The 14,904-nt window shown below is 41.3% G+C and overlaps 1 protein-coding gene across 1 annotated transcript; it reads right to left on the bottom strand.

Moving 5' to 3' along the window:
• Positions 1-462: 462 nt before the first annotated feature.
• Positions 463-11,885, bottom strand: Cox18 (cytochrome c oxidase assembly factor COX18). The gene is made up of 6 exons (XM_090343447.1): positions 11,388-11,885; positions 9,760-9,860; positions 6,918-7,081; positions 6,533-6,654; positions 4,887-4,994; positions 463-2,824 (listed from the first exon to the last, which is right to left on the bottom strand). The coding sequence occupies exons 1-6, from the start codon at positions 11,733-11,735 to the stop codon at positions 2,651-2,653; spliced, it is 1,017 nt and encodes a 338-aa protein (XP_090199573.1). The 5' UTR covers positions 11,736-11,885; the 3' UTR covers positions 463-2,650.
• Between the last annotated feature and the right edge of the window lie 3,019 nt (positions 11,886-14,904).

Raw genomic sequence — 14,904 nt, 5'->3', positions numbered from 1 at the left:
AAAAGCAAAGAAATGAAACAAACAAAAACGGTACTAAGCTGACTATGAAAAAGCACCTGCAGTGCAAGTAATGTCTTAACTTGTTTGAAAATGTGATTGGGGTGGCTCAAATTTATGATTAAGAATGACCTACCTTGACAACACTGCAAATAATCAATTAGGGAAAACGAATACATTTTTCACAAGTAGGCAGTCTATAAATACAAAATCCACAAATAACAACTGGCTGTCTCAAGTTTCAGACCCTTTCCTATAACTGGAAGGCAAAGTTTTCTCAACTGTAATCACACATCACACCCGGGACACTGGGTACCACTACTCAGCTCTACCTTCTCGGTGAGCTGCACTCAGGTGGCCTCCGCATTCTATCATTATATATTCAATTCTTATGTGTGTATGCAGGTGCTGAGACCTGAACTCAGGTCCTGGACACTGTCCTTGAGCTTTTATTTCCCCAAGACTTTCAACACTTGAGCCACAGCTTCACTTCTGGCTTTTTGTGATTAATTATAGATAAGTCTCACAGACTTTCTTGTCTGGGCTATTAGGTAAGAAAGATCTTAGGCTCTGGCAATCCTTAGACCTCTGAACAGCTAGGATTTTAGGTATGAACCACTGGCATCTGACTTAATATTTATTATATTGGAAACTTCATAATTTCATTAAGTAGGCCAATTAAGAGTTAACACACATCAAAGAAATGTCTACATATGCTTTAGTTTTTATTTTATTGTGAACTATTAAAATGGATGACAGGGTTTCTCATAATCAGATGTATTCTAGCAATAAAGGTACAATTTTCTCAAAAATCCCTAAATTTTCTTTTCAAATTCCTATCAAATTTATTGTTTCTTCTTTTATTTTTAAATACTAGTACTAGGGCTTGAATTCAGCCACACATTCTTACTTGACTGGTGCTGTACCACTTGAACAACACTTCCAGTCCACCTTTTTGCTAGTTAATTGGAGATTATGTCTCAAACTCCTGCGCTGGCTTTGAATCTCAAGTTTCCAGGTCTCAATTTCCTTAGTTGGTAGGATTACAGGTATGCACAAGAGCATCCCAGCTTCAAACTTAAATAAGAATGGAATCTGAACTATAATTAATTTTGCCCCTTTCCAAATTAAAGAAGCAAACAAGTTATGAATAATTACCTGCCAATTTTTCCTACAAGCCTTCTTGAAAACTTAATAAACAAATCACCTCTACATCCAGGTACGAGTGGCTCATATCTCTAATTCTAGCGACATAAAAGGTTGAGATCTGATTTGAAACCAGCCTGACAAAGACTCCAACTAAGAGCCTGTGGTCTTGAAAACAATGAACAAAAACCACCTCCATTATAGAAAGCTGTTCTTGGTTTTTTGTTTTTTCTGGTTTGACTGAATAAGATTCTTAAAATGTTCTACTTTGGGCTCTAGCAATATACGGAGTTACAGTCTATATTCTAGTTCTTAAAATTATAGGAAAGAAATATATACACCATTTTGCATTTTTTCAGAATAGGATTGGTAGGAAACATTACACTAGCTATGGATATGCATGAATTACTCTAGTGCGTGTTTTCGTGTTTTTTTTTCCTACCCTTTCTTTTAAGACAGGGTCTTACTATGTTACCAAGGCTGGTCTAAAACATCTAGGTTCAAGTAGTTTGCCTACTCCAGATCTGAAGTAGCTAGGATTACAGGTTCTCACTACCATATCCAGCTTATTGCATGTATTTCTAATCTTTCTTCCCAGCTACACATTAATTCAATATTCACTGGATTTCTTTTCTTTCTTTTTTTGCAAGTCCTGTGCTTGAACTTAGGACCTAAGCACTGTTCTTTAGCTTTCTCAAGGCTAGCGCTCTACCATTTGAGCCACAGTACCACTTTTGGCTTTTTGTATGTATGTGGTACAAAGGAATTGAACTGAGGGCTCTGTGCATACTATGTAAGCACCCTACCACTAGGCCACACTGCTGGCCCCTCACTGGATTTCTTAACGAGGAGCTGCCAAAGGACAGCTGGGTATCAGTGAGGTGCTCTGATAGTAAGGCTTAGAATTTTGATGAAGCCAAAGCCACAGGAGTCTTCTATGACAAGCTCAAACAAGTCTACAACCATCCTCCAATTCAAAAATTACAAATCACTTCACTGGATCTTATTACTTTATAAAAAATTGATGTGCTGTACTGCTCAGCACCATTTAACATTCAGTATCTAATTCTGTCTTTTTCAAGTACTAGCACCTTTAACCAGCCGTGATTTTATAAATAGAAACACACAATTTTACAATTAAGTATATACAGTTCTAGCATTAAAAGACTTACATGGAGTTCATGATTTAATAAAAAGGCAAATTGGGGCCAGGAGTGTGGCCTAGTGGTATAGAGTGTTTGCCTAGCATGCATGAAGACCTGGGTTCAATTCCTTGGTACCACATACATAGAAAAGAAAAGCCAGAAATGGTGCTGTGGCTCAAGTGGTAGAGCTCTAGCCTTGAGAAAGCCCAAGGACAGTGCTCAGACCCTGAGTTCAAGGCCCAGGACTGGCAAAAAAGGCAAATTAAATAATACCCAAATCTGAATACATTTCAGTGATATTAATATTAACTATGCAATTATTTTAAAATTATGCAATTATTTTTAAATGACTGAGAAACACTTCATTTTCTTGAAATGAACTTGGCATAAAAGGCAGCAAAGAGGTCTTTATAAGGAGTGTCTGAGTCTAATTTCGTTGGTGGTATTCGACATAGTTGGCGAAATCCAGGAGAACGCAGCAGCAAGTTCTGTGAGAGGCCCATGAAGCTGGAGCAGAACCAGTAGAGAGCAATTGACTAAAAAGAGAAAACGAAAATATGATCATGGCCCATTCCTCAAGGACACTGAAGTCTAATTAAGGAGAGAATGAAAACACTGTAAATACAAGTATACGGGGACTGAGCAAGACCTATGCAGTCTTGAGGTACCTGCAAGGGAATTAATAGGTAGTGATGCAGGTTGAAAGGAAAACTGCAAGCAGCAGGCAGAGACCCAGGAGAGCTCACCTCTTGAGTGGCAATTAAGCACACCTTCCCCTCTGATCTCCTGAGAAGCTGCTGACTGTAATACAGGTGGAGTACCAGGAATGAGGCCATTTATCATGGTAACCTTAGCAGCCCTAGATCTCACTTTCCCACAAACACTCATCAATATTTGACATAGCAATCAAGCAAGAAAATATATAAGCACAACTCAGTGACCATAAGCTGCCATTTAAGTATCAATTCTTCTTATTTTTAGAAACAAAATCCTAAACTAAGGATGGTAGTACATGGCTATAATCCTAACACTTGGAAAGTGGAGGCAGAAGAACTGTATTTGAAGCCAGCCTGGGTTGGAAATCAAGACACAATCTCAAAAAGAAAAAAAAAAAACCAACCCCCAAATCTCATGTTTTATTTAGTATTGCTATCTTTAAAAAAGAAAGAGCCAGGCAATGGTGGCTCACACCTGTAATCCTAGCTACTCAGGAGGCGGAGTTCTGAGGATCAAGGTTCAAAGCCAGCCCCAGCACTAAAGTCCATGAGACTCTTATCTCCAATTAACCACCTGAAAACCAGAAGTGGTGCTGTGGCTCAGAACACTAGTCTTTGAGCTAAAGAGCTCAGAGACAATACCCAGGGGTCCAGAGTTCAAGAAAGAAGGCAGAGGAGGGGAACGAGAAGGGGACGGGAAGTGGAGGAGGAAGAGAAGGAAAGGAGAGAGGGAGGAAGGGAGGGAGGAAAAGAACCATAGGAAGGTACATACATCCTTCCCAGCTTCTTCTGAGCAGATATGGCCAAAAAACTAAGATGAGAGCACAATTCTGTCAATGTTCCTTAAAAGGAAATGACTACGCTTAAAGCGTCCTTTACCAATCCTGCAAGACAAGCTCTGGCAGCAACTAGAACAGTGTGTGGCTATGAGGACAGATGACAAGCAGTGAGGGATGGAGCAGAAAACAGCAGGCCAACCTCTCACAGTTGGCACACCACTCTGAACTTAATCACTTCTGAAGCTTCATGGCTCCTATTTGATCTCATCTGGGGTTTCCTTTAGCTGTAACTATATTCCCTAGCAATGCAGTGAATCTCTACTGTTCTATACTCACAGGGTATTAGAAACTTGATACCATTTCATAAATTCTCAAATACTACTTCAGAGATGATAAAACTTCTGTTTGCTGTTAATGACAAGTGTTATTATGTTCATGTGACAGCAGAAAAATACATTTTTTGCCAAAAATATCCTGGTTACAATTCCTAAAACAAGTACTCTAAGGTTTTCATATAGCCATAACCACTGGCAGTAATTGCATTCTACTTTTAGGGCCAACATGTTGGTTCTGATTAAGACAGAGACAAATCTGTCAGTCTCAGCTTGTCCTCTTAATCACATCTACAGTGTCTGTGGGAAATATACAAAAGACTGAAATAACTACAAATGGAACTATTTCATTTTCTACTTCCATTACAAAGTTTAATTCTATAACAACAGAGTTTTAAATTAAGATTAAATAACATACATGGGCCCATATGAACCTTAGCAGAGGTTTGTGTTTCTTTTTTCTATACAAGAAGAAAGTTACTACATATCAAGTAATCTATCCACAGGCAAATATCATATTCAGGTATGGTGCAAGGTGAGGCAGGAGAAAGGAATCTGATTAAGAGAGGAGTTTAGAACATTCACATTAAAGAAAATGAGCCAATCCCAAGAAATATTCAAGTATTACCTGGTAGCTGAGTTAGTGTGCAAAACTAAAATCAGGAGAAAATCAGAAAGATGAAGCCCGATGGAAGAGGCAAGATCCCAGCCAATCTGAGGCAAGAATGGAGGCACTTAGCACACACCTCTACAATACTAGTGGTTACTCACTGAAGGAACTGTTGCAGCAATTGGAATCATCAATAGTGATACGGCACGGACAAAGTGTGTGATATACACCTGAAAACGGGACATTCCACTTTTTTGCACAGCAAAGATCTGAAAAGGCATACACATACATATACTGACCATTAAAATGCTTACTAATCAGACAAGTTTTGAAATCAATGCTTATTTTTTTACTAGCTTTTACCAAGCAAAAGAGGAAAGGCAAGGTGAAGGAGGCAAGGTGAATACAGTCAAAATACTTTATGTACATGGTGAAACAGAAATATGAAGCTTGCTGGGACTGAAATATGGGAGAGTGATATAGGATACAGTCTGATCAAGCTACATTGTATGCATATTTGGACATCTCAAAATGAAACCCCTTTGTACAACTAATTGATGCTAATAAAAAATTCAGATCTAGGCATTCACACACAGTGAGAGCAAAGGAGGACACTTGTAGAGAAGAACAGAGGTGCAATGCCCTTGTGTAACCGATCACATAAAATAATACTTATCAAAATGAACTCCAGGAAATGGAAATGAGGGTCCCCCCGCTTTGTTGCTGTTTTTGCTTTCTTTTCTTTTTGTCTTGTTTGTTCATTTATTTGTCTTTGAGAGGGCAAGGAAGGGTCCACGAATAGAGGGACAAAGGGTGAACAAATGCAGCAGTGGTACTCACCAGGCACCGTGCTGAAAAGAAACAACATAATTTGTGGATGGAGATGGGAAGGAAAAAATGGGAGAGATCAAAGGAAAGGGTGAGTGACATTGTCCAAAAAGAGATATACTCTTGGCTGGGAATGTGGCTTAGTGGTAGAGTGCATGACTAGCATGCATGAAGCCCCAGGTTCGATTCCTGAGGACCACATAAACAGAAAAGGTTGGAAATGGAGCTGTGGCTCAAATGCATTAGCCTTGAGCAAAAGAAGCTCAGAGACGGTGCCCAGGCCCTGGGTTCAAGCCCCAGAATTGCCAAAAAAAAGAAAAAAGAAAAAAAAGTTCTCTTTACTGACTAATGTAACCATAATCTCTTTGCAAATCACCATTGATACAACTTAAAAATTAAATTTAAAAAATGTGGAGGGGGGCCGGGAGTTTGGCCTAGTGGTAGAGTGCTTGCCTAGCATGCACGAAGACCCAGGTTTGATTCCTTGGTACCCCACATACATAGCAAAAAGCCAGAAGTGGTGCTGAGGCTCAAGTGGTAGAGTGCTAGCCTTGAGAAAGTCCAAGGACAGCGCTCAAGCCCTGAGCTCAAGCCCAGGACTGGCAAAAAAAAAAAAAAAAAAAAAAAAAAAAATGTGGAGGGGCTGGGAATATGGCCTAGTGCTAGAGTGACTGCTTAGCATGCATGAAGTCCTGGGTCTGACTCCTCAGTACCACATACATAGAAAAAGCCAGAAGTGGCACTGTGGCTCAAATGGCAGAGTGTTACTCTTCAGCAAAAAGTGTCCAAAGATAGTGTTGAGGCCCTAAGTTCAAGCCCCAGAACTGCGAGGGGGAAAAAAAAAAAAAGACAGCAGTCCCAATTAGTGTTCAGCGTGCTCTCCACCTACCTCAAATATATGCATAGCTGGTGTCACAGTGGCAGCAACAAAACCCCCAATGGTGTATACCGCAAACTAATCCCATGTAAACGCACTAACCTCCACGATTAATAAATTGAGGACACCAAGTGAGATAGGCAGAATCCAAGTGGAATCCAGTGCGGTAAGGTCAGGAAACCACAGGACGCCACCAGAAGCTAACTGCTCCTGAACAGAAAAGCCTGCAGAAATAGTTTTTATAATGCAAATGTTAGAATTCCTAAAAACAGAAGAGGGAATACATAAAACATAAGTAGTCTGGAAATTCCAAGGTGTCCCCTGCACACTAATAATTTTCATTAATTCTAGATTATTTTTATTCATGGTGCAATTTGTTTAAAACAATTTTTCCCCTCAATATAGGCAATCTGTTTATACTTAAGGACGACAGTAAATCGTACTTCTGGAAGGACAATGTTACAGAACTCATTTGGGAAAAGGGTACCTTCTGAATGTGCTGCTCCTATACTAAAGTTCCGGAGGGCAACAGACACAAAGATCCACATTGGTATCTGAATCCAGACCAGCACACTGGCTTTGAAAGGGTGGCAGTTATCTCGAACATACAGCTCTGAAACAAGCCTCCTCATGTTCTTCAGGTAAGTGAGCCTGAATGGAGGGCACAGGGGCAAGGCAAAAGGGGAAATATCACTTGGCTATGAGTACTGGTTGATCCCTAAAGCAAAATCACACGCATTCTGTGGTTACTGACAAAAAGGTTTAGATCCTTGTTTATTTTTATTGTCATAATTCATATTAAGGAGCTGCCTAAGCAAAAAGCAAATAAAGGCTTGTCAAAACTAATACAGAGGGCCGAGAGTCTGCCCTAGTGGTAAGAGTGCTTGCCTAGCATGCATGAAGACCCAGGTTCGATTCCTCGGTACTACAAACAACCCCCACCTCAAAAAACCCAAACAAACATAAAAAACCTAATACAGAGGGACTGGGAGTGTGGCCTAGTGGTAGATGCTCACCTAGCATACACAAAGCCCTGGGTTCAATTCCAAGGTACCACATATACAGAAAAAGCCAGAAATGGTGCTGTGGCTCAGGTGGCCAAGTGCTAGCCTTGAGAAGGCCCAAAACAGTGCTCAGGTCTTAAGTTCAAGCTCTAGGATTGGCAAAAAGAAACAAACAAAAAAATCAAGGGGCTGGGAGTTTGGCCTAGTGGTAGAGTGCTTGCCTAGCATGCACGAAGACCCAGGTTCAATTCCTTGGTACCACATACATAGAAAAAGCTGGAAGTGGTGCTGAGGTTCAAGTGGTAGAGCTCTAGCCTTGAGAAAGTCCAAGGACAGTGGTCAGGCCCTGAGCTCAAGCCCAGGACTGGCCAAAAAAAAAAAAAAAATCGAATACAGAACAATATATAACTATACAACAATTTGACTATCACCAATCTTTGGCCAAGTAAGCTTTAACAAAGAAAATTTCAAAACTGGCATATTTTGAATACAATTAAATCAGAAATACCAAAGCTAAAAGCATATTTTACTCTCTGTAGTCCAGGAAACACACTCACTTGCTCTCAAAATATATCCTTTGTAGTTATGTAATTTTGTATTGTTGTGTACTATTGGAACACCGAAGTATTCACCATTTTCCAACAAACTTTCTCATGAAGAAGAATCCCTTTACTTGGTACATTAGTTTTTTTTTTGGGGGGGGGGGTCATGGGGCTTGAACTCAAGGCTTGTGAGCTTTTGTACTAAAGGCTACCCTACCACTTTGAGCCCCAGCATCACTTCTGATTTTCTGGGGTTAATTGGACTTAAGAGTCTTATGGACTTTCCGTCCAGGTTGGCTTCAAACTGTGATCCTCAGATCTCAGCCTCCTGAACAGCTAGGATTACAGATGAGATCTACCTGGTACCCAGCCAGTAGTCTATTCTTAAATTTTACTGTCTAAAGTCTCCTTGAGAGGTAAGTGCTGGTTCTTTTCTGTTGCTGATTTCAAGGCAGGGTATTTATGTAGTTCTGGTTAACTTCAAACTTGTGATCGTAATGCCTCTGCCTCGTGAGGGATAGGATTATAGGTGTATACTAGCATGCTTAGTTCAAGTGTTGGGTCTTTGTTTTTCAAATCTCTGGAATTATATGTTTGGTACAAGATAGGCAATCAATAGTTTTGTTGAATTTAATCAAATTACTGAATTAACACAATAAACACAGATATTCTAGATCCTCATATTCTTCTACTCTTATCTTTACATCTCTTTATACACCTGCATATTCTGGTCCCTGGATGACACCAATAAATCAGTCTTCTATATCAAGGTTTCTCTAACCCATTTTACCCTTCAAAATATGAAAATGGTTATCCAGATACATTCTTCTAAAGAAGCAAGATCCACGGTTTTATCAAGACTGCTGATTACTCAGGTGAACAGCTATCAGTCTTTTCTTTTGATTTATATGCCTATAATTCTCAGATTTCTTTGGAATGGTGAGATTTCAAAATCAAAGCTTTGTCAACTTTTACTAAATAAAGACCTTAAACTACCACAATTTGTCTTTTTAAGTATCAGGTCTTTTTATCACTAAAGACTGACATGAGCTCCATAAAAGGTGAGCATACCTGTAATCTCAACACTCAGAAAGCTAAAGCAGAAATCAAGGTCAGCCTGATCTACATTTTTTGTCTCAAAAAAACAAACAACAACAACAAAAAACCCTCAACAGATAGCAAGTTTGTATCTATAAAACAACATATAAGTAACAGCATATTTAATATACATTTGTTCATAAAATTTCATTTTCTCCTCAATCAACACTGGTGACTACTAAGTCATAGTCTAGGAAAGATCAAAAGTTGGGAAAGCAACCAAACAAGTATGTAGGCTGAATAATGATACAGTGACAAATGTAGAATCCTAGGGCAAACAACACTGGATGTGTTTTGGTATCTTCCCAAAAAGCCATGTGAATAACTGCTCTAGATATTGACTAAATGCACAGCACCTTGGTTATCCAAGGGCAGTCTGAGTTCAAGCCCTGGTACCAGCATGTGTATGCACAGGTACACCACCACAGAATAGTTTTTTCTCCATTTCTTTGCTTTCAGGCCATGCTACACAGTAACCTGTTGAAATATGAAAATCTGAACAAGTGAAAAACTACTTTCCTGTCTAATCTACAGAGCACCTAAACCTTTGACATTACACATACACAGACACAGGCACGCACATGCACATACACATACACACACACACATACACACACACACACACACACACACACACACACACACACACAAAAATTCGTGGTCCTAGATGAACAGAATTACTTACTTGCTCACTCTTTTGGACCATCCCAACTGCCTGGCATGAACTGCAACTTCTTGGTTAAGATGTCTGGCAATGTTCTGTATTTCTGGTTGCAAATTTTCCACCTAACTAAAAAAAAGGTAGTTCTTTTAAAGCACATAAAAGATCTTTATTCATTACCACTTTTAAGTTTACTCTCTATTCCTTTATTTGAAAATGTAGTTTGTAGATCAAGAAACAGCCTAAGCCCAGCATGGTAGCACATGTCTGAACCTCAACTATCCAGAAATAGAGGCAGGAAGATTTCAAGCTCAGCTTGGAAAAAAACTATCTATGGACTGGGGGCATTATATGGGGGGAGGAGCAGGGGAGGAAAAGAAACTAAGCATAGATATTAACTTTCACCTTTAATCTCAGCTGCTCATGATGTGAAACTGAGGTGTGAAGCCAGTCTGGACAAATAAGTATGTGGGAGCCAGGCATCAGTGATTCACACCTGTAATACTCGCAACTCAGGAGGCTGAGAGCTGAGCATCACAGTTTGAAGCCAGGCAGGGCTGCAAAGTTCAGGAGACTCTTTTCTCCAATTAACAGGCAGAAAACTGGAAGTGGCTCCGTAGCTCAGTGGCAAAGTACTAGCCTTGAGCAAAAGAGCTCAGGGACAGCACCCAAGTCTGGAGTTCAAGCTCCACAATTGACCAAAAAAAAAAAAAAAGTCTGTGTGACTTTTTTTGCTGTGTAACCAGCAAAAAGCCAGGTTGAAGGTATGGACAAAGTAATAAAGCACAAGCTAACTTACTACTGTCTTCAGTCACAATAAAATCCAACCCAGCTTGATACCTGCATGGTGCAGCATACTAATATCACATGTAAAAGATATATAACTGCTGCTGCTTTTACCACTACTAATACTGCTACTACTATTACTACAGAATCATGAGATTAAACTGAAAATTTGCTCTGACCTATTCTTAAGAAAAAAAAAACACTCTATTAACTTGCTTTAGTATGTTACAACTCCACTTATATACTTGCACAATTCTTTCTGCAAAGTAGTTGCTGTGAGAGCTCAGATCTGAATAATTTCTATCACTGTCTTCAAAGCACCTTAGGATTCTATCACTGTAGTCAAGGAAAGGCACTGCTTTACTGGTGTCACAGAAACGACAATGAAGCCCGCAAGTGACCTTAAGTAACTATCCAGACACAAAAGCTGCAAGTGGGAGGGCCAGGAGGAGAAATCGAGTTTGCAAACTGCTCGTTTGGTAGTTAATTTCTAGTCAGAAAGATCACTTGGAATAACTTCAGGACAAAAAGATGCTGCAGATCCTCTTAAAACTTTTAGGATGGTAATGTGACAGGGGTTTCTCCTTACAATTTCTTCTGCTGCCGTTAACCTGGACTCAATCAAGAGCAAGGCCTGACTGAAATAATACAGCAGCAAGTACCAATACAAGCAAGTTTTCTCAGTGCTAGTGTTTGGAGCACAAATCCGGTGAGACAAATGAACACGACAGATATTCGCCAGGTCTTATTTAAATTCTCCGGCAACAGTGGCCCCGACGAAGAGCACCACTCCCGCGGGCTACAGGCCCCGGAAGAGGATCTCCGTCCGCCTTCCTCCGCCGCGAGGGCGGACGCGCGCCCCTCACCTTGGCCAGGATGTACTGCTGATAGGCGGCCAGGGGCAGCGTGATGGCGCCACGCAGGGCCGCGGTGGTCAGCAGGATGCTGCCCCACCAGGGAAGGCCCGTGGCGGCGTGCGCGCCCAGCAACACTTCCTCCGCCGCCCTCACGGCCGTCGACTCGGCCAGGGCTTCGTACCAGCCGCCGGCGCCATCCGGAGCCATCGCAGACATAGACGCAACCACACACACCGGGGGAGGCCGGAGCTGGGCACCGCTCACTGGAGCCGGCGGAGGCGACGGGCCGGCAGTCCAGAGCTGTGAGGTCTGCAGCAGTGATCGGGGCCATCGACCCCCACGGAGAAGGCACAGCATGTCCGAGCCGGGTCGGGGACCAAAAGCGCCGTTGTCACACACGGAGAGGAAACCGGCCACTACACGCCTCGCGCCCCAAGGCGCAGGCGCCCGGAGCGGGAAAGCGAAGTGAGTGCGTGCGCAGACACGGGGCGCACCGCCAACCTTGACCTTCCTAGTCCAGCGGATGACGTAGCGTCGCACTAGAGATGACGAAAGATTTAAGGAAGTCCCACCTCTCCCACGCGGCAATGGGTAGTCCTGCGGCAGACACCGTGAACTTCCCGCTTGGGGGCGGGGCTTCTCGGAGTCCAGACCGGAACTGCAGATAGGCGGTGCGGGCATCTCTTAGTCAATGCGTGGCTGGTGTGAGAGCAGGTGTCTGCCCGTGCCAAGGCTTAATCATCACTCAGCTTTTAGGACCCAGACATGACTCGATATGTGGTTTAAAATTTAAGATTCAAGAGAAAGGTTACAAGAAAAATACTTTAATTGGCTGGTTTTCTGGGTAGCATTTTTAATACCATCTGAAAAGGTATTTTTTTTTAATGTTTTGTATGACTCTAGAAATAGCAAAAAAAAAAAAAAAATCGGATTTCAGTATCCCCAGTAGGTAGGATTTCAGGTGTAAGCACTCAGCAGAGAACCTCTGAAACTAAAGTCCATGTTGTTCTGGGTGTTACCGTATACAGTTTGTTTGGCCGACACACAAAGTATTGACATAAATCCTCATCACTGCAAAAATAAATGCATCTTTATGCTGAGCCAAATCTTTTTTAGTAATAGAACCCCTTGCACAATTAACATACATTAATAAAGAGAAAGGAGCAGGGAAGAGAAAAAGAGAAAAGAGGTAATGCCCAGTGTTGTATGCATCTGCACCTCAGTGACTGGGGATGATTAGTTATGAGGGTTCCTTTGAGCCCAGGAGTTTAGGATCAGTCTGGGCAGCATTATGAGCCTCCATTTCTGAAAAAGAATAAATAACTGCCCCTCCCCCCATCCTGAAGCATGGCATACATGGAAGAACAGGTGTTTAGCAATTATGAACCTTGAATTTCAATCCTCAATATGTCTACCCTCCCCACCGCAATCTGTACTTATGCATTAATAGGTCTGAACAAAACGTTTTCATGTTACATGTCAAATCCTTAAGGCTTTATTCTAAAGAACTTCATAAGGAATTGAGATTGAGACTTTCAGCTTGTGTAGATCCATTTTATCTTTCTTTTCTTTGAGACTGGGTTGAAGTAGGCTCGAACTCTGAAGAATCCTCTAGCCTCAGCCTCTAGAGTCCATACACCACTACACCTAAATGCACCTTCTCTGATAGGCATGGTCACATACTATATTCTCATTAAAATATATTCTCAGCTGGATGTGTCATAGAAAGCTAAGGTAGAAGGATAGAGTTCAAGGTTCCTTTGGGATACATAGTTAAATCTTGTCTCAGAAGAAGACAAGTATGTATTCTCTACATTTGAATATTATAATCTGAATACTTTGTTAATATTAAAGGCAAGTTACTATCCCATTTGTGGGTAAGAACACATCTCTAGAGCCACAGGTGAATAATCACAGTGCCAGGAGTTTGGCCTAGTGGTGGTGAACTTGTTCAATATATCAAAGCATTTTTAAGCGGGGTATTTTTTTTTTTTTTGGCCAGTTTTGGGGCTTGAACTCAGGGCCTGGGCACTGTCCTTGAGTTTCTTTTTTTTGTTCAAGGCTTACTCTCTACCACTTGACCATAGTACCCTTTCTGGCTTTTTGTTTTATGTGGTACTGAGGAAGTGAACCCAGGGCTTTATGCATGCTAGGTAGGCACTCTACCACTAAGCCACACTTCCAGCCCCTGGGCATGGTTTGATGGTACACTCTAGAGTGTTACGAGTTCAATCTACCCTGAACTACGTATACTTTGTTAGCCAGGTTACAGTGGTTTATACTCTTAGCTACTCAAGAGACAGAAAAATGAAGATAGAGGTTTAAAGCCACCTTGGACACTTAAATCCTCAACTCTCATCTCTAACAGTTAAAAAGATGAAACTGGAGGTATGGCTCCAGTGTGGAGCACTAGCCTTAAGAGAAGACACCAAGTGAGATTGGGAGGCCCTGAGTTTAAACCCCAGTACACAAATGTACACACACACACACATGGGTACTCCCACAAAAGACCAGGTTAAAAAAATAAGCTGGGCGCCAGTGGCTTATTCCTGTAATCCTAGCTACTTAGGAGGCTAAGATCTGAGGTTCGAAACACAAAGCCAGCCGCAGCTTGAAAGTCCGTGAGATTTTTATCTCCAGTTAACCACCAGAAAACCAGACTTGGTGCTGTGGCTCAAAGTGGTAGAGCACTAGTCTTGATGTGAAGAGATCAGGGATAGCACCCAGGCCCGGAGTTGAACCTCTCCTCCCCCGAAAAAGAAACTCCAAATAGAGTAACAAAATGATGAAAAATGTATTTACCTTCTCTATGTCTAATAATGTGTATCACACTGGTATTTTTCTCAACCTTTGATTTCCTTACAAAGTTTGTAGTTATTAAAGATATATTGTATTCAAAGCTAAAATAATAAAAAGACAAACAGGGATGTCCTGGAGACATGACTCTCCATAGTACCTGCTCAGCAAGTTCAAGGTACTGAGTTCAAACTCCTGTACTATCTATCTATCACACACACACACACACACACACACACACACGGAACATACTATTTTGAGGCTAGCTTGGGCTAACAAACTATCCTCCTCACTCCCTTCTTCCTCCCTAAAAAACTGAGAATCAACCTGGTTACTACAGAGACTGAGAGGGGAACAGGTCTCAAGGTCAGCCTCGCTAGTCAGCAAAATTCCTACATTCCCATCTACTAGGAGACCAAGTAGAAGCACAATCCAAAAGCTGACCAGGGCAATAACAAAGTTAGAGTGAAAAACAAAGGAGACAGCTCAAGTCCTTGCCTTGCCTAGGAAGCTTGAGGCTTATGCCACCAAAAACATAACAAAGCACTCTCAACCCTCACCCCCTACAAAAAAAACTAGACACAATGTAAACAACTGTCATACTCTATTTTCCATTTATTTACTTTATGAAGTGTGAAAGGAATACTAATTCAGTAGAAGGAACATTTCAAATTTTGAAATTTTAAATATCCCTGCGCTATATACATCTTGCCATGTCAGTTTTTTTTTT

Source organism: Megascapheus bottae, chromosome 13 (genome assembly GCF_031878675.1).
Source record: "Megascapheus bottae isolate mThoBot1 chromosome 13, mThoBot2.hap1, whole genome shotgun sequence".
Lineage (NCBI taxonomy): Eukaryota > Metazoa > Chordata > Mammalia > Rodentia > Geomyidae > Megascapheus > Megascapheus bottae.
Note: the sequence above shows the minus strand (reverse complement) of the source record. Positions and strands in the feature narration are given on the sequence as shown.